Genomic DNA, 21,808 nt, shown 5'->3' with positions numbered 1-21,808 from the left:
CACTCTATATAAATTTATATTAAAGTTTAAAAAACCATAATACTATATGTTAAACTCGAGTTAAAATTGAAATTAGTTTCAATTTAAAATAACTAAAATTAAATTAGTTCAAAGGTCGTTGCATCAACTTCAAACTAAGTTTAAATTGACCAATTTAATATAGAACCAAAACTAAATTCTTTCAAAAACGAAAATATATTTTAATGCATAATCAATCTCGATTAAAATCATTTGAACCAAAATCGCTGAAACTACAACTCCAATTTTCTTGAACGTTAAATCAGAATGCAGTTCTAAACCGATTTCAGGCCGACTCCATTTCGATTTGACTCGTTAGTCAGGCCTACCGGATCCCACAACATTACACCACCTGCCACTCGCTAAGCAAATGCCACGAAAACGTAGCAGTTATCCATCTCCCTTTATTTGCATACTCGACTTTGGTGAACCCACTATGCCCCCACCCCATAATTTACTAGAAGCATTAAACGGGGAGGGGGAAAAAAACACTAAACAAAGCTATTCCAAGTCTTACAACTCATGACTCATCAACTAGAAGTTAGGAGGAAAAAAAAAATGAAATGGGCGAGGAAACTAGAAGTCGGCACAAAATTGATATACTACATGTCTGGGGTCCCAGAGAGAATTCGGCCGCTAACCACAGATCCATGTTTCCCTATGGCTGGAATGCTGAGGGAGCGTTCTCTCCTTTTGACACGGCCAGAGTTGGACAATCTTCCCCCTCCCTTTTCCACAAGCAATGAAGAGTACAGGTATAATGGCTCACCCAGTGGCTCACTTCTACTTCGAAGGAACCGATCAAGATTCTGCAAATACTTATCTTCTTTCAAGGGGTTCATCTCGTTACCAGTGGTAGGCCACACTTTATCTTTTGACTCCTCGTCGTCGTCTGACCAATAACCATTCTGTTGCATATCCTGCATTGCTAGATCATCATACTCTTCATCAGATTTTGTGGACTCCTCGTCAACCGAGCCAATCTGTTCAGAATCAATTCAATAAATCCAAAATAAACGTTAACATAAGGTCCAACACATTGTTTAATAGTATTGATTTCCAAACCAATAAGAACTAAATCTCGAGCTTTACAAAGTTCAAAGTGCTTGATGCAAGTTTACTTTTATCAGGTCAAGAGCTGTTTGGGAACAGTGTGAATGCACCAAATTTCAGTGGCTCTCAGATATTTTCTCTCAGAATGAGTGGGAAATTCACAGATTTTGATACAAAGACTCGTACCTCTTCATGGACATGTTCATCACCATCATCACTGTAATCTTCGTCACTATCCACCTCTGGCGGATCATCTACTTCTTCATCGCTGCCATGCACTGATTGTTCCTCCTTGAGCTGAAGAGAGAATGACGGTGGCATCCATCAGAAAATAGGCACTAGAACACGTTATATTTTCAACTCGGCTAATACACAGAACCTACACTACTGATTTGAATTTTAAGTTCCTTTGACCACTTAAATTGATTGTAACCAACTCCTCCTGATATTTAAAATGAATAGCTTTAAGGAATCATAAATAATAAACAAAGCTCAAAATACCTCTTTGGCAGGACCATCAGACATCCGAGGTGAGCTACAACAAGAAGAGTGATATTTACTTAATGTATCAGTCCAATCAGCCCTCGACTCATCAACACTTCCAGCATGACTTGTACCACCATCGCTGGGCCAAGCGCTGATTCCAAAATGGCCAAACTGAAGATTAACTGGCTCAGCCTTACCGATCTGCAATGGTCCATACATAGGGATCCCTATACCATTGTCAGTCCCATAACCCATTAGAGACTTCCCACTACTATACATAGAATCAACAGGCCATGCCTTTGCCACAGACCCATCAGTATTAACAAGAGCCATCAAATGCCTAGAAGAACCCTTCCTCTGGATAAGTTGAAACATCCCTTTAGAGCTCATTGAATTGGCAGCACACTGGTTCCTGTACTCCTCGTCAACAGCAGCAACCGTATTTGTGGCAGGATCATATAGTGGCTCCCCTGCCTCACGCCTGCGAAGGCAGCTGAAAACTGTTGCATGGATGGCTGCTACACTCTTGTCAACATTTGTGTTGTTGATTTTGGGCACAAGATGCTTATCAGCCCGTTTGCATAGATAATCTTGGATTGTTCTGATGTTACGAATGTATTTCACATATTTGTTTTTAGCTGGGTCCAAAGTCATATACTTTGCACGAACAGCAAATCGTTCCAAGTGTTTGTCTTCGTTCGTAATATATATCATGAATGGTATGATCGAAGGATGTTTCTTCATAAGCCCCATCTGTACATAGGGATTCAAATTAAGGAAGTGCTTCAATTCACTTAGGGAGGACAAATTTCTAATGATAAGAATGCAAAAAATAATTTTACTTACCACAAAATTAAGGCTTAAATGAACACCCTCAACAACCACCGATTCTTTCCTCTCTTCCCATGCAGTTATTAGACGATCAAGGCTGTCAATCACCATCTCACTTTGTGCCTTGAATCCTTCAATTGCCATTTGTTTAGGGCTAATATATTCAGCAGCACCAGAACCCATATCTAGTGCTTGACCATCTGATTTCACCATGGATGAACCATCAGACGCTTCATCCTTGGAATATGAGTTTACAATGCCAGCCAACTTCTTTGCCTTCTTTTTAGCCTTGGCTTCTGCAACTGCCTTAGGATCCAAAAACTCCCCTGCATGATATGTTGAAGCCCAGAGCAGAGGATTTTGTTTCTCGTCAACAAAACTCCTCATCATATGCCGTATAGAGTCGGTAGAAATTACAGTCGTAACTCCTAATCTACTGCCCTGCATGAAACATGAGCAAAGCTTCGCATTATACAAATACAGAGACGCAGAAGTTTAACCTCTCTACCTATATATACATCATGGCATACCAAGCAATGCAAATAACAATTGATATTACAGGGCAAGGAGATACCAGCAGTGCAGACAAAGTAGATTTGCCACAGCCACTAGTGCCACACAACAGCACAGTTATAGATTCCTTCCTTTCTCGAATTCTGCAACACAGGTGAAATGACATAAAGATACAGAATTTCAGTGTAAAAATGGATATAACAGTATTAGAAAAAAATTATTTCACTTAACATTATCAATATTATCGATCAGTGGTGGTTGCGCCCCCCAAAGGTAATATCCCTCAAGTAAGGGTTTCAAACTTGTCAGAAAGTCTCTTGTACGTCCTATACTTCTAAAGAAAACTCAAAAGGGTCAAAATAGGCTACCAACTTCAAAGATTCCACTAACATGTAAAAAAAGGGCCTAATCCATGGGTATTCAACTCCTTTTGTATTGGTTTCTTCTCAAAAGAAGATTTCAAGCATTCTTATGGATCTTCTACCAAAATTTCAACATTAAGAAAGGACTAAAACCTCATTACTAAGCAACATAAGGCCATAGTCTTTTAGAGAGGAAAAAGCTGCATTTCAAAACATTATACTCATTAAAATGTAATCGACCATCTCTATTAAGCACACATCATTCAATACCTTCCTGAAGATTCCAGAAGGGGATAAATCCAATTAAATAATATTGCACCAGAGGAGGAGAAAAAAAGAAAAGAAAAGAAAAGAAGAAGAAAAAAAACTAGCACCTGATAATTAAAATATGGAAGATAACAAACTTGCAACATGTATAAAGCAGTCTAGCCTTAAACGATTAAAAACACGGAGAACCTATTACTTAAGCCATTAATTCCACATGCAACACAACTACAAGAAATAGTCCACAAAGACAAGCAACAAATAGATACCATACAAACGATTCAGAAATACAATGTCAATCAACTTTAAACAGTAAAAAAGTTTTCATTTTACTTTCTTATCACTTTAAAAGAGCTCCAAGTATATCATCCATATTTTTCTTTTGATAATAAGCTCAATTAGCATGTCACAGAATTATGTCAATTCTAATTTGTAAAAATATGAGCAAAAAAGGGAACTTAAGCATATGAAAAATTACTACTTACTAGTGCCAAGTATTTCACAACTTAACTTGGTTACCACTACTAACTTCTAGCACAAGACAAGCAGCTTTAAAAGAAGGCATGCAGGATAAATTCGATAATACATTGCTACTGATTATAGATACATACAGTTTTCAATGCAGGTATGAGATATTTATATCTTACCTGCATGCCAAAACTAAGTCTGCTCTCTGGTTAGGACCCACATACTTATATTCAGTCAAAGAATCACAAACAATATTTAAGAAAGTCTCTCTTCTAACAATTACAGTGGTACGCCTTTTGTACAGCTCAAATGATAGACTCCTGCTTCCATAATCCTTCCACCAATTCGCTTTTGAAAGATCAATCCCACTTACTTCCACTTCTTTAGGAAGTAGAGCATCACTTGAATGTTCACTCCTCATCAGCTCAAAAACCCTTTGGCTAATCTGAAAAGAAAAGGCCAAATACAAACATTACCAATAGAATGGCCGCAAGCGACACAACAGTTTACCCCTGTCTCATGTTATATTTTTGTCATCCTCAAATTTATGCAGAAAAATATAAGTTTCTCCATGTCCAAACAATGTCCAAGTTTTACTTATTGAGAATAATTTGTTTATCAAAGTACTCCACTCTAGAAAATAAATTTCAATGTTGAAACAAACAGGGGGAAAAGTCGTTTTCTCAAAAAATATTTTGAAGGCACAGTGCTTTCCATGTAAAAAAACATAGAGCCTTAAAGAACAAAGCTTCAAATAATGCATGGTTGAACATGCCAGAATATAACGTTCCAATAGGCGGAGCAGTGGAATTACAGGAGGTGACAGGAAAAAAAAATCTTCGAAAGTTATCGAATCACTCAGCGACGTCATTGTTTGTGCAATACCTAAAATTGCAAAAGCAGCTAGTAATTTGACTATAAATGTTCAAATGCTTAGGAGTGAAGCAATATCCTAATAACAAAATTCACACGTTTTAACCAAATTTTAATAAAATAATAGCTTTATCCAGTAAATTCAAAGGCAAAACCACACATCCAGATGGATGAACTACAAGAAAGATAAACAGCGAAACGAGGACGCGATCCATGGAAACCATTATAGACGCTGTATTTAACAAAATTATCATATATTAGAAGATCTGAACAGAACAATACTTTCAGTTAATAGTAGTTGAGGACAGGCTTAGAACTGAAATTTATATTACGGCTCTAAGTTCAAACAAAAATACGCGGAAGAAAAGAAGGGGAGCGGAAGCTGGAATTCAGGACTTTCGCAGAACGTATTACAATACAGATCTGCCAATCCTTACCCTCTAGTTATCTAAAATAAAATATCATTACGAGTAATCTTGATCACATATGAAGCCATAGTTAACAGCAAAATTCTAGTCAACCGATGAAAAGACCAATGGAGTAACGACCCAAATTGCCAAAGTAGCATCTCAAATTTTATATACATATACAGAATACATAACTTAAATATAAAAAAATCCAGAATATATAGTATAATATACCTTGAAAGCGTGACGCGCTTTACATCCCATGAGTTGCAGAGTGCTCTGCAAAACCGGACGCGTATATCGGAATGACTCTTTCCCTTTCTCATTCTTCTCCTCCTCGTCCACCACCACTATATACAGCAGTTTCACCACCTCCGCCATTCCTGCAACCAACACAACCAGAAACAAAGCCCGATTTCACACTGAAAAACAAACAAAAACTTTGGCAAATAAAAAAGAAACATCTCATGCAATGCACATGACAAATTCAAAACGCGTTTTAAATCACGAGTCTCATAACCAAAACATGGAACCAACAGAAACACGGAAAAGAAAGACACAGAGAATCGAAGAACAATGCAGATGTACAATGCGAGTGATTCAGAGATGGAATTGGAACCTGAGAATGTACTGAATAAAAAAGATGAGATCTGTGCAGTGCGTCAAAAGGACAAAATAGAGAGAGAGAGAGAGAGAGAGAGAGATATTATACAGAAAACTAATAGAATTAAACGGTTAGGGTTTATAGGTGCAGAGAAGCAATTTGAAGAATGAAGAAGAAGAAGAGTTAGATGATCTCGCCATTTCTGCTGTGTCACCTGTCCGCCACGCATCGCACGAACAAAGCCTCCACGAGTCTCTTTAATACGCACTTTCTCTCACTACACTACCGCTCTCTCGGTTACCCTCTCTAAAATTAATTTGAAATGACGAATTTGGGCTTCTATTACCAAATAAATTGCCAGAGTGGTGCTTTGAGATCTAGAGCTCCACTTCGGATGAGCTGAGAGTAAAGTAATTAACTAAACCACTTATTTGATTGGAATCTGTTAAGGTAGTGTTTTCTTGAACCGCCAAAGCTAAATGTGTTTACTGTTGATTAAGTTAAAACATTAACTTTTATCATTTAATATTTGATAACTATTTTTTATAATATTTAATAATTAAATTAATAGATATTTAAAATTTACTCTTTCTACCATTTAGTGAACGAGTCATTCCAGAATTCAACTAAAAAAATTTGACATAAATTATAATTACCATATATAGTTGTACAATTTCATATTAATAACGTCATAATTTTATATTTATTAATAATAAAAATTAATTTTAGATAATTATTATTCCATTCTTATGAAATAAGATTTTAATATTTAAAATTTAAAAATACTTTAAAATAATAAATTATAAAAAAATAGAATAAAATGAAAATATATTATATATATTCTTTTGACTTTATTAAAAAAATTAAATAACAGATAATTATTAAAAATGTGATGTTAGTTTTAATTTCTTTTTATTAATTAATGCCTAAAAAGTATTGGTTCAAGAAAAAAAAAGAAATTATTTTATCAGTTACTTTTTTGTTACGGTATGTAGCTGTAATAATTTTAGGCAACTCTAAATTTCTCTTATTTTTTATATATTGCAAAATAAAATTATATGTTTTTAGAGAGAGAAAAAGAAATGGGAGAAAATATGTAATTTCTTTCTTATAATAAAAGTATAAACAAATAATAGTACAGAGAGTTTTTTTGTTAATTTATGTTAATTTGAAAACCTACCATTATAGGTAAAAAGGTGTTTAATAAAAATTGAATTAAAGTTTGAGGAGTTTTAAGAAAAAATATTAAAGTTAGATGATCAAAATGAAAATACATTAAAAATTGAGTGATTTTGAATGAAAATTACCTTTGAATATAAATACTCCTACTTATAAATTGAAATTTATAAGCATTTAAAATCCCTACATTCTTCAAAAATTTATTAATTTATCCATATTTCAAAATAACTCAATTTTACTAGTTCATCTCTATATTTTATAAAATTAAAATATTTAATCTTTCTGGAAAAAAATATCAGAAAGCTTATTTTATATTCAATTGGGAAAACTAAATAATATAAATATTTAAAATTATAGTAATTAAATAATATATATAAATAAAATTAAAAAGACTAAATAATATAAATAATTCAAAATAACAGTATTTTTAATAAAACTAAATAGTTTAATTTTATAAAATATAAAAATATTTTTAATTAAATCACTTTAAAATAAGAATAAATTAATTAGTTTTATAAAAATTTAATAATAATTTATTCTTAAAATTTTAAGTAAACATATATTTTATTAACGTATATATAAATGAATGAATAATTATTATTATTATTTTAATAGAAAAATTCAACAGTTTAATTAATTTTAAAAAATATAAAAATATTTTAAATGTGTGAATTTAAAATATAAATAAATTAGTAATTTTTTTAAAAATAAAATTGTGATGCTATCATAATTGTGACTATAAATAAAAACACATTAAATGAGGTGGGGGTGAGAGGCAGGATTTGGAATGTGTTAAACCTTAGGGGTAAAGAGTTAAAAGAGTGGAGAATTGTAAGTTGGAAACAAACACCAAATTGTCGTTTTTCGTCTATTGTCGTTATCATTTATTTAACGAGACAAAGGACACCGAAAATGTCTATTGTCGATAAATTCCTTCTTTTCTATCGTGTTTCCTCATTCATATATATATATATATATACACAGACATATATCTCAAAAGACGGGTTGTTAAAAGAAATCATATATATTATTACAAAATATATATTTTTATATTTTTTAATAAGATGTATTTTTTCTGATAAAAAAAATATATATTTTTTTAAATGTACTTTATTCAATTATTTTAAAAATAAAAATTTATTATTTATTTAAAATAATTATAATTTATTTTAAAATTTTAATATTAATATAATATCTTATTTGTCGAGGGTTCAAATGAAGAGTAATATTTCATTTATAAATATCTTAAATATTCTCTCTTTAATTAACTATGAGATCTCTTTAAATCAGATCAAGAAATTTGAATTAATATCTCTTTTCTTTATATTATTTATCTGTTCTCTTTAAATTAATAAAATTTTTTTATTCTTTAAGAAAAAAAACTATGAAATCTCTTTTCAAACAAGTAAGAGATAAGTTAAAATTAAATTTAATTTAAAATGAAATTAAAATCTTGCATATTAAATTTTTTTAAAATATTTTACATTTTAATATATTTTTAAACACAGACAATATATTAAATTTTATATTGATTTAAATTCAATTAGTTGCCTATTATATATTTTTTCACTTAATTTATTAATTTTTTAAAATTAAAATTAATAAAATTTTAAATTTAAAAAAAAACGTTTAACGATTCGAGAGAAAGAGATTAAATAGATGAGACTATTATAATGATTCAATAATTAAATTAAATTAATTAAAAAATTAAATAATTGAATGAAAACTATTAGGTATTTGAATTTTGAGAAATTCACTAATTTTTTATTTTAAAATTATTTAATTAAAATATTATGGTAGTTTATAAAATCAATTTCTTTACTTTTTAGTTCTCTTTATTAGAGTAACTATTAATCATTTTGAATTTTCATATATTTTAGTTACAATAATTTTAATTATATCCATTACTTGATTTATGTAATATTAAAATAAATTTATTAATAATTTCTTGAATATATAAAAATTTAATAGAGTAATTTTAAAATATGAATAAATTAGTAAATTTTTTAAAAATTAAGAGATCAAAATAATAATTTTTTTAAAAAATATATTATGAGGAAGAGGAGACTATTGAAGGCACATCAAGTAAGAAATATTTAAAAAAATTAAAAATTAAAGTAATAATTAAAATAGTTTGAAAATAAGGAAGCAAAAACTTTTTATTTAATAAAAAAATGTTGCACTTGGAAAATTATGAAAATAGCTCATCCACATAATTCTCTTAAAAAAACACGTAATTATTTTTTACTATAATTAGTTTGTATAATTTATTTTGGTGTTGGTGGATGAAAAAGATTGATATTTACTATTCACCCATTAGAATATAAGAAGTTATTTTCACATTTGTTAAAATCTCGAAGATCAAAACCATTATTACTAAAATGGGTATTGTTTATTAATTTACACTCCATCTGAAATACAAATTTTTATAAAAATTAAATTAAATTTATTTATTATTTTACTAAAAAATTAATTTTTTAATTGAAAAAATTTTCATCAAGATGAAATTATATAATTTTATTAAAATTTAATAATAATAATAATAATATTCTCTCTTTTTAATATTTTTATTAGTTAAATATTTTAAACATTTCAAATATTAAAAATTAGGAAAAAATATTTTTCATAAAATAAATAAAATTTTATTCACATATATTATTAATTATATTTTAAATTTTATATTATCAATAAAATTTAAAATATAATCAATAATATATATAATTAATTTTAAATTTTTTAATTAATTAATCATAAATAATATAACTAATTTATATATATTTACTATTATTTTCATAAATTTAAAATCTGGTTATAATTTTAATTTATAAATTTAATATGAAGAGAATGCAAGATAATCATAGTTTAGTTGATATATTGTTTTGTTTTATTCTTTGCTGTCTTATGGGCATAATTGTCCTTTTACAATCTGAGCACCTGTTACGCTCCACGTGAGGAGTATATAAGCTCCTCTAAAATTAAGTTTCGTATTATCTTACTCTTGTAAAAACTCATTACATCTTGAATAAAAGGAAAAAGGCATGCTTCTCCTTCTTTCTCTTCATGGTATCAGAGCAGGTTAGGGTTTGCACTTTTCCCTGTCTCTTCCGTTCATCCTCGCCATTCCTTTTTTAAAACAACCTTTACCGAAAAGAGCCGGCTTACACGCCAGGTGAACGCCATCACCAGTCCTACACCGAATTTGGCTTGCATGACAAGCAGATCTCGTTAATCTTTCAGTTTTCCTTCAAGACGGCCTCAACTCAGTCAGATCTACAAGCTTACACCACGATCTGTGGCTAAAACGGACAAATCTTGTCGATCATGGCAGAACGAGGGAATACCAGTAAAGAAGGCAAAATCACGGAGGCGAAGGACAAAATCCAGATCGGAACTCAGAATCTTGGAGATCCTCTGACTCTCCAGTCTTCGGACCATCCAGGTATGGTTTTAGTATCTGCTCCTCTGATAGGGACAAATTTTAGGTCTTGGTGTAGAGCCATTAGGATAGCCCTAGGAGCCAAACAGAAACTGGAATTTATAGAAGGCACCGTTACAATACCTGATAAAGGATCTGATTCCTATGAACAATGGAAGCGATGTGACTTTATGGTCACATCCTGGATTCTAAATTCTATATCCAGAGAGTTAGTCGATGGCTTCATTTACACAGCCTCAGCTAGGGATCTCTGGCTTGAAATTACCGAAAGATTCGGTGAGTGTAATGGAACCATGATCTATGAGTTGCGTAGGAAAATATCCTTGATATCTCAAGACAATGCCTCTGCATCTGTCTATTTCACTAAATTGAAAGGGTTTTGGGATGAATTGGGATCAATGGAGACCCTTCCTCCATGCACCTGTGGAGCATCAAAGGCAATTGATGAAATTAACAATAGAAATAGGCTAATGCAATTTCTTATGGGCTTGAGTGATGCCTACGGAACAGTAAGAGATCAGATCCTGGGGATGGATCCTCTGCCCTCTGTAAATAAAGCCTATTCTATGGTACTGAAATTTGAGTCTTAGAAGGATATTCTGGGAAACATTAATGGGAACACTGAACCTCTAGCCTTGATGAATAGGACATATAAACAATATCAAGGAAAACAAAGGGGACCTGGCCCAAAAAGGGGGCATTGCTCCTACTATGACATGGATGGACATGTCAGAGAGGGCTGTTTCAAGTTGATAGGCTACCCTGAGTGGTTTAAAACGAAAATTAAGAATAATGGACAGCCCTCTAAAGCAAATAGAAACATAGGACATGAACGAAAGGTTGTGGCAGCTGTTGAGGGCACCCCACATAAAAGGGACACACCTCTTGACATGCCTAACACATCTACTCAGATAAATGACCTCAATATCATGATGAACTCCTTACAACAGGAGGTAAGCAAACTGATGAAAGAAAAGGTTGTGCTCACAGCAAATACTCATCAATTTGACTACAACAATGAATATCATTCAGACTCAGATCCAGCTATCTTTGCAGGTACTTCTAACTCTAAGTCTATGGCTTGTGCATTTATTCATAAGCACTATAATTGGATTCTTGACACTGGTGCCACTGACCACATGTCTTCGAATCAGTCATTCTTTAATGAGTTAGAGCTATTAAATAAGCAAGTTTTAGTTTACTTACCTGATGGGAATACTATGAAAGTTTGCTACACTGGTTCTATCACACTTTCAGATTGTATGCACCTAAAAAATGTCTTATTTGTTCCAAAGTTCAATTATAATCTTCTTTCTGTTAGCAAATTAATCAAAGATTGTAAGCTAAGCTGTTTTTTTCTTCCTTCCTGTTGTATTATTCAGGACCTAATGACTAAGAAAGTGGTTGCTGTGGGCAAAGAAGAAGCAGGATTATACAGATTGAATCAGATGAGTTTTATGCCCATTGAAATTGATAAACAATTAGTTGCTATTCTGAATACTATGCCTGGATTACATTCCTTTGTAAATACCATGCTTTCTACACATTCTATAAATAAAGAAAGCCAATCTTCTCGAACTGAATCTTGTATGTATGCTAGTAATATTGTTGATTGGCATGATAGACTAGGGCATGCATCCCTTGGGAAACTCAAACATATTGATGTGCTTAAACACACTAAGGGTACTCCTTTACAGTGCCAAACCTGTCCCCAAGCCAAGCAGGCCAGATTACCCTTTTCCCTTAGTACCACTGTTGCTAAGGAACCTTTTGATCTCCTCCACATAGATATTTGGGGCCCTTATAACATAGAAAGTGTCACAGGAGCAAAATACTTTCTCACTTTAGTTGATGACAATACCAGGGCCACCTGGACCTTCTTAATGCGCCTTAAAAGTCAAACTGTTCATATCTTATCTACATTTCTGAATATGGTGCAAACTCACTTCAATGCCTCTGTCAAGACAATAAGGACAGATAACGGATGTGAATTTCTTAGTAATGATTGCTCTAGACTATTAAATCAAAAGGGCATAATACATCAAAGATCTTGTCCTCACACTCCTCAACAAAATGGAGTGGTTGAGAGAAAGCACAGACATCTTTTAGACATGGCTAGAGCTCTCAAAATACACTCTCATGTCCCACACACCTTTTGGTCTGAATGTGTCCTTACTGCCACCTATCTAATAAACAGACTTCCTATGGCCCAATTTGGGTGGCAGAGCCCTTATGAGCGTCTCTATGGGAAAGCCCCTGATTATTTCCATCTAAAAAAATTTGGATGCCTTTGTTTTGCCACCAAAACAAACACTCACAAAGACAAATTTGGTACCAAGTCCATTAAGGCAGCCTTTATTGGTTATGCCAGTAATCACAAAGCTTACAAACTCTATGATCTAGCTACTGGTGCTATCTTTGTTAGCCGTGATGTTGTGTTCTATGAACACATTTTTCCCTTTAGCACACAATCTCTGCAACCCCCTGTGGTGCTGCCTATTCCCATACCTGATTCAGAGCCTGTCACATCTATATCCTCACCTTCTCAGCCTTCTCCTGATCTCTCTGGCCTCCGAAGGTCTTCCAGAGCCATTAAACCACCAGCGTGGCTGGATGACTTTGTTGCCACGGCAATCACCACTGTCCATCCTCCCATTTCCACCATTCACCTTTCACCTTCATATCAAACATATGTCCTGAACATTTCTCGCATTCCAGAACCTGCCACCTACATTCAGGCATCCCAAAATACTGATTGGGTTAATGCAATGCAACATGAATTGCATGCCCTCGAACAGAATAACACCTGGATCCTTACAACCCTTCCTAAAGGAAAAAAAGCCATAGGTTGTAAATGGGTCTATAAGGTCAAATGTAAACCAAATGGTGACATTGATAGATTCAAAGCCCGGTTGGTCGCCAAGGGTTACAATCAAATTGAAGGTCTTGATTATAAAGACCGGTTTTCTCCTGTTGCCAAATTGGCTACAGTTCGTATTCTCATAGCCCTTGCTACTCATAAACAATGGCCTGTGTTTCAACTTGACATAAACAATGCTTTCTTACATGGCACCTTAGATGAGGAAGTCTATATGCTTCCACCACAGGGTTATGATAAAGCTCTGCCCGGGCAAGTCTGCCTCCTCCAGAAGTCCTTATATGGACTTAAACAGGCTTCTCGGCAATGGAATCTTGAGTTTACAAGTTTTTTACAGACACTAGGTTTCACCCAATCTGCCCATGACTACTGCCTGTTTGTTAAATGCACTACTGACTATTTTTTGGCCTTGTTAATATATGTGGATGACATTCTTCTTACTGGTACCTCTACTGTTGCTATGACTGAGGTTAAAAATGCTTTACATTCCAAGTTCACCATTAAAGACTTGGGGTTTCTGAAATACTTTCTTGGCCTAGAAGTGGCCAGATCATCTACTGCTACTCTTTTAAGCCAAACCAAGTATATTTCTGATATTTTGAGGGATGCTGGTATGCACTCATGCAAACCAGCCTCCTTTCCCTTGCCTAAAGGGCTGCATCTCTCTCTGGACACAGGAGATATTCTTCCTGAACCCCATGCTTATAGACGTCTAATTGGGAGGTTGCTATATGTTAATCTTACACGGCCTGACCTCAGTTATGCTGTCCAGCATCTGAGCCAGTTCATGCATCAACCCCGCAAGCCTCATTGGGAGGCTGCCATGCATGTCCTTCGCTACTTGAAAGGCACTATACATCAAGGGCTATGCTTTCCTGTTACTGCCACCATGCCTTTCACAGCTTACTGTGATTCTGATTGGGCCTCCTGCCCCTTTTTGCGCAAATCTCTCACTGGATTCTGCATTTTTTTTGGATCCTCATTGGTTTCTTGGAAAACCAAGAAACAACCCACTGTCTCAAAATCATCCGCTGAGGCGGAATATCGTGCTATGGCAAGTACTGTTTGTGAATTATTGTGGATTTCTTATATTCTTCAAGACTTGCAGGTGCCTACTCAGCTGCCAATCCCTCTCCACTGTGACAATCAGGCTGCCTTGCATATCGCTGCTAACCCGGTGTTTCATGAACGTACAAAACACATTTCGATTGACTGCCACATTGTCCGTGAGCAGCTTCAGCGGGGCTTCATTCACCCTTCGCATGTTTCCACCACTGCTCAACTTGCAGACCTGCTCACCAAGCCTTTATCTTCTGATCAGCATCACCACCTTTGTTCCAAGTTGCCCCTGGTCTCCATCCCAGTTCCAACTTGCAGGGGGCGTGAAGAGAATGCAAGATAATCATAGTTTAGTTGATATATTGTTTTGTTTTATTCTTTGCTGTCTTATGGGCATAATTGTCCTTTTACAATCTGAGCACCTGTTACGCTCCACGTGAGGAGTATATAAGCTCCTCTAAAACTAAGTTTCGTATTATCTTACTCTTGTAAAAATTCATTACATCTTGAATAAAAGGAAAAAGGCATGCTTCTCCTTCTTTCTCTTCATAATAAATTAATATCAATAAATATTCGTGTATAAATATATATTTATCTTTTTTTTTTCTAGTAAATTTATTGATAATAGCTATAGAGCAGCGATGGCAGCAAAGTAATTAGAAGTAGAACTAAGGGCATAAATATAAACAGTGAGGTTCCAAAACCATGTCCATGTGGATAATCGGCATGAATCTAATAATGTCCCACGTGTAAATGTGAACGCGATCTTTTTCTCGTAATACAAAATAATAAGAAAATAATACAGCGTTAGGATGAGGAGCTTCGCACACGGCTTTGGCACGCACCTCAAGAAAGAGAACAATTATAATGTAATTTCACCAAATAGTAAATCTACAAAAATTTAATATGCAACAAAATATATTTATTTTTAAACAATATTTTGAAGTTAAATTTTTTTAGAATAAAGATTTTTTTATTTTTTAAATTTTTATTGGCTGATAACTTCATATAAAATTATTTATAATTCTTAAAGAAAGGATTTAACTTTTATTTTTGCCTTTTCTGATTCTCGTATCGATTTAAATAAAAAAAGTAATTAAATTAAATTAATTTAAAAAATTTATTTAATTTTTATTTATTTTAATTTAATTTAATTTTTATAAATATTAAAATTTTAATTTATTCTATTTAATTTGATTTTAAATTAAATCGATTGAATACCCACTATTTACCGTATAATATTTATTTTTAATAAGTTGATTATTATTTTTATATATCACTTATTAGAAATTAAAATATTTTTAAAGGAAAAGGAAACATAAATAAATAAATAGTTCTTATATATATATATATATATATATATTTATATTGTACACAATAAAAAAATAAAAAATAATTATAAATTATTACTAATAAACACTCAATAACTTTACTAATCAATAATTTATTTTATTAATATTTTTTATAATTTTATTAATAAATTTCATTAATATCCAGTAATGTTTTATTTTATCTGTTATTTAAGGAAAAATTAAATAAAAAGAACAATAAAAAATAATGCAACACATTATTTAGACTCCATTTATTTCTCAAAAATATTTTTTAAGAAAAATATTTTTCATACTTTTTGATATTTAGAATATTTAGAAAATCTAATAAAAAATATTTTTTTGATCAACAAAATTATTTTCTACATTCTAAAATCTTTATAAAAAATGTCTACATATAAATTTATTTATAAATTTTATTTTTTAATTAATATTAAATAATAAAAAATAAATTATTTTATTAAAAAAATTATAAAAAAAATTTAAAATATAAATTATTTTTCAAAGTAAAAGTAACAAATCGAGGCATACTTTAAATTATTGACATCTATATAAAGCAATAATAAAATGTGCACAATAATAATAATAATAATTTTTATATCATTGTCAAGTATCCTTAATTCCCCTTCTAACTTCTCAATTGTCGCAATCCAAACATACCTTACTGGTGAGTTTTAAGATTCTAAGAAAATTACCCAATGGCCTAAGATATGTCATAAAGGAAAAAAGGAAAATTGTTAGAAAATGTGGTGGGAAAGGTATTAAGCGTATACATATTACTTTTCCTTCCATATAATTCCTTTTATGGACAATCTTTGACAAATTTCCCTTCCATTTTGTAATGAATCTTATGCATTTTTTTTAAGAATAAAGGAATAAAATAATATATAATGGACGATTGCCATTCATTTTGAAATGAAAAGCAGCTGAATATTACATTTATAATTTTTATTATGAAATAAAAAAATATTTCACAGCACGTTATAAATATAAATTTAAACATAAAATTTTAAATTTTGTATATAAAAAAATCCAACATAATAATTTTTAAATACTGAGATATTAAATTCGATTTTATGTATAATGTATAAAATTTGACTACTATACGGTTGAATTATATTATTAAACAATTAAAGTAAAGGAATAAAGAAGTATTACTTAATTTTCTCTTAAAAAATTAATTTCAATAATAAGAGAATATATTCACACGGTTGCCTTCATAATTATAGGAATTTAAAGATTTTATTTTTAATTTCTTTTATTATTGAAATTGAACTTTATCATTCCATTAAAACAAAAGTAAATTGGTAAGGCCCACAAGATTTAGCTTTACTTAAGATGGACGGTAAAGACTAAAGCAAGCATAAAAAAATCAGGAACAATTAATACGTTTGCTTTTTTCTTCTTCTTCTACTTCTTTATTATATATTCTTATTTCTTTTTATTTTTATTAATAATATAATATTCAACGTAAAAAAAGAAAAAACAAAACACGACGTCGTTGGAAGATGTGACCAGAAGAAGCTTCTGATCATCTTTTCAAGAAAGCAAAATATGCAATTGGTTTGATAGTGATCATTTCATAATCATGGGTCTTAGTTGTTATAATAGATGGGAATTTAAAAAACCGCCTTTTTCATTAGCGGCCAAGAGATGTCAACTATGCTCCACCGCACGCAAAAAGACGAGGTCATTGATATAAAATTTCCTTTTTAAATTTGAAATTTCATTTCACAATAATTATTTTTTATAATATAATAATTATTTTAAGTATGCTATTTTAAACTGTTAATTATAATATAAAACTAATAATATAACAACTAATAACTATGATGTATTCAAATAAATTTAAAAAATTTAAATTTTACTCTTAATTTTTTTTTTATTTAAAAAAATTTATCATAGTGTGCCAAAAATTATTTTTTAATCTCATTGAATTTAGTTCTTATAAATAAAATTTAAAAATGTTAGGTCACTGTCACCCATACTGTGGGTGTTGAATGCAGCTAACAAATGTCAGTCATATGTACCATACCAGTCCACAAAGGTAAAACATGCTTTGTTCAACACATTCATTACAAAACTTTGCTATGGAATCTTCAGTAGGGGGACCATCCTTCTATCATGAAGATTTTTTTTTTTTTTCTCTCTCTCTCAAACCATTCACTCTCAACATTTTCAAATTCTTATATCACTACCTTGACTTTATAATTTCATTTTAATGACTTTCTATATATAAACTCAAAAAACATAAATATACATTTTTTTATAAAAAAATCACATAAAATTTATATCCGTGTGTCTTAAATTAAGAGTAAATTGAATTTATATAAAAATTTACATCAAATAAATTTATTGTTTATCAATAAAAATAATAACCACCGTTAAATAAATAATTCGATACTTTTATCTCTTAAATAAAATTAAAAGTATAATTCTCATATGCAGAATAAATATGCATTGAATCACTTTATGCCATAATAAACTAACATGATAAAAATATAATTTATTTTTAATTTAATAGACTAAAAATACATGTTAAATAATAAAATTTAAATAATCACGTGAATTTATATTTATATTTAAAATTTTAAATAATAAAATTAAATATTTTATATTAATCATTATTATAGTTTAAAAATTAAATTAAATTTTAAAAATTAATAATAAATCATAATATAATCTTATTTTATATTAATAAAATAGTTATCTAATTTAAACTTTACATTTAAAAAATTAAGTATAATAAATGTATCTTACATTTATTGTTTAAAAATTAACTTTTTAAATTTGTCTTAGCCAGGGCTATAATTTTAACTAATTTTAATTTATTTTCATTTTAATAAAATTTGTTGGAAATTAATCCGGGAGTGCTAATTGACTTTATATTTGACTAAATTGATGCGAAAGCTTTTTTTTTTTTCTTTTTTTCTTTTTTTGTGAGTGACAGAGAAATAGAACTTGAATTTAAGATATCATTTGGGTCAAACTATCTGTTTATTGGAAAGTTTATTTTTCATAAAGTAATTTATTCCCATAAAAATAAAATGAAATAAAAACAATATTTTTTAAATTTATAAAAAAATTAAATTAAAATACTAATTAAACAAATTAAATATATTAATTTTATTAAAATTTCTGAATTAACTACTTAAATTTATAAATAAATTACATATACTTTTGACCATCGCATGGACGGTGAAGCTTCTTTGGTTGGTGAGAATTTTTCAACCTGAAAAAATATGGAGTGCCATCAATTGACCGGAAATGTCACATGGGAATTTTTCGTTTTGCAAATACCCTAGCAAGATGGGAATGCCAATTGCCTATGATTTTAGTGTCAATTGATGTTAATTCATGGAAAAAAGAATAGCAACAAATTAATTCTTAGGCTCCATTTGTTTTATAGAAAAAATTTTCAGAATATTATTTTTCATATTTTTTGCTATTTAAAATATTTAAAAAAATTAATTAATAAAAAAATTAAATCATTTTAAAGAAAATGACTCTAACTTGTTTTATTGAAAATTATTTTTTATAAAGAATATTTTCAATATAAATTATTTTTTATAAACAAACAGAGACTTAATTTTTAAAGTAATATTATTATATATATGTTAAATTTAAAGAGAGTGTTGGATATATTAAATATTAATTTATTTTATATGGGTTTTTATAAATAATTTAGTTAGTAATATATTTTATATTTGTTAAATTTGAAGAGAATTAATTAATTTTATATGAATTTATATAAATAATTGAGTTGCTTTATATATTAAAATAACTAGTTAAATTGCAATACAATAAGTTATATTCATTTTTTTAGTTTTGTTTATTTTTAATTGAAAATTTCATTCTCAACAATATTGTATCAATGTTATATGTATTTTTTTAAAAATAGTTATTTAGTTTTTATATTTTTTTAAAAAATAATAAATTAGTTCCTACTGTGAAAATATAGCTAAGTAATTATTTTTGTATCATTTAATTCAATGATTAATTTATTGTATATATTTAAACAATAAGACTAAATTATTGGAAGGTATGAAATTAGAGGGATTAAATTGTGAAGCTATATAAAGATTAAATTTTTAGTTTTCTAAAATTACAAAAACTAAATAACTGACTGGTAAACGTATAGGAACTAATATGTGATTTTCACTATTAGAGTCTAAATTGCAGTTTAATCCTTTTAATTATGATACCTTAATTTTAGACCATCAATTTACTTAATTAATGATTAATTTCCTTCTTGGAATTCATAAGGTTGATTTTTAGATATCATTAATTATTTAAAAGTATCATAATAATCCAACAAAATTATAATTAATTATTTAATTCTATTAATTTTAAAAATATATTAAATAGTCCTTATTTTTAAAAATTATTAACTATTTAGTATCTTTCAATTTAAATAGTTAACTTTTTAATTGTTTTGTTTATAAAAACAGTTAGTAATATGTAAAATAATTAAAATACTCTTATTTTTAATTAATATTTATTATTTAAAATATAATTATTTAATTTTTATAATTTTAAACTAAATAATTATTTAGTTTTTACTATTAAATGGATGAAAACTAAATAACTAAATAATATGAAAAGATAAGATTTATATTTTCAAAAATTTTCCATCACATGGCTTCCGATCAATTAGACTCTGTTTAATGTGCTGTCAACTTCGCCTAATCAACAAAAATATTTGATTGAAGAAGTAAAATAATGGAAATTAAATTGAGGTGTAACTTATTTATTAATAACTTATTTTAATATAAAATTAAATGTGTAATAATCACTTTTTAAATTTTATCCGAGATTAAACTAAAAAATATACTTTTGAATTTAAAAATAAAACTCCATTTATTTAAGAAAATAGTTTGTATTTAAATGTAATAAATATTTTTTTGAAAAGTATTTTTGTTTCATAATTTTTTTTAATGAAAAGTATTATCTAAGATAATTTATTTTTTATTATTTAACTTGTGTTTATTTGACGGAAAATAATTTATATTTGAAAAATATTTTTTAAATAAATATTTTTCAAAAATTATTTTTAATAAAATAATTTATTTTTTATTATTTAATTTTATTTTAAAAAATAAAATATATTAATAAATTTATATATGAAAGTACTAATAAAATTCATTAATTACATAAAATGATTCTCTCTTCTAAAAAATAAGCATTTTCTGAAAATATTTTTTGTTAATTAATTTTTTAATATTTTAAATAACCGAAAATGTAAAAAATATTTTTTTTAAAAATAATTTTTATAAAATAAATGGAGCTATAATTTTAATTTAAAAAAATATATTAATAAATTTGTGTATAGAAGTATTAATAAAATTTTAATGTGTAAGAATAATTTTATTTTTTTTTAAAAAATATTTTTATTAATTTTTTAAGCATTGTAAATAAAAAAAATATGAAAAATATTTTTTAATATATAAGTTTTTAAAAATAAACAAATATATTTATGAAAAAAAAGCGCTAAGATATGCAAAAATTTCCAAAAAGTAGAGTCGTCGGAGTATCAAAATTGTTAATGATGAAAGTTTATCTGCAAATAAAAAACAAAGGGATGGTGGCATTCAGTTATTTAATGGAATTTCACATTTTCAATGTGGAGATCCCAGCCCCAACATCACCCTTGCCACATTATCATTGCCTCTCCTAAATTCATTATTCCTCCTTTCTCTTTATACTTTTTTTTTTATTATGATTTTTTCTGAATCTCTAATTTTTTAATTGCTCTATGGTCATGTTCATAGATTACCTTATGCTTTTGATGCCTTCTTGAATATTACCTATTATAATCAAAAATTTAATAGGCTAAATATTATATATATATATATATATATATATATATATATATACATGTTGTGCTGCTGTTAATTTTATTTATTAATAACTTCGTCTTATTTTTCGTGGCTTTTCTTGTGGACTTTTGGGAGCACTGTTCAACCATCAGGATGGCCCAAGTGAGACTACTGAAAACTCTCATACTGGTTTTGACCCATTGGCCCATGTCTTTCTCAAACACATGCCC

General features: G+C 29.2%; 1 protein-coding gene across 2 annotated transcripts; it reads right to left on the bottom strand.

Annotated features, from left to right (window-relative positions):
- Positions 1-230: 230 nt before the first annotated feature.
- Positions 231-6,127, bottom strand: LOC110627077 (P-loop NTPase domain-containing protein LPA1 homolog 1). 2 transcript variants are annotated; one of them, XM_043962089.1, is made up of 8 exons: positions 5,988-6,127; positions 5,510-5,658; positions 4,175-4,440; positions 2,963-3,044; positions 2,404-2,829; positions 1,573-2,310; positions 1,258-1,368; positions 231-1,001 (listed from the first exon to the last, which is right to left on the bottom strand). In XM_043962089.1, exons 2-8 carry the CDS (start codon positions 5,654-5,656, stop codon positions 621-623), a joined length of 2,151 nt encoding a protein of 716 aa, XP_043818024.1. In that variant the 5' UTR covers positions 5,657-5,658; positions 5,988-6,127; the 3' UTR covers positions 231-620. The 2 variants fall into 2 exon arrangements, with proteins under 2 accessions (XP_043818024.1, XP_021629002.1); XM_021773310.2 differs by having other exon boundaries at positions 5,895-6,124.
- Between the last annotated feature and the right edge of the window lie 15,681 nt (positions 6,128-21,808).

This window comes from Manihot esculenta, chromosome 11 (genome assembly GCF_001659605.2).
Source record: "Manihot esculenta cultivar AM560-2 chromosome 11, M.esculenta_v8, whole genome shotgun sequence".
Classification (NCBI taxonomy): Eukaryota; Viridiplantae; Streptophyta; class Magnoliopsida; order Malpighiales; family Euphorbiaceae; genus Manihot; species Manihot esculenta.
Note: the sequence above shows the minus strand (reverse complement) of the source record. Positions and strands in the feature narration are given on the sequence as shown.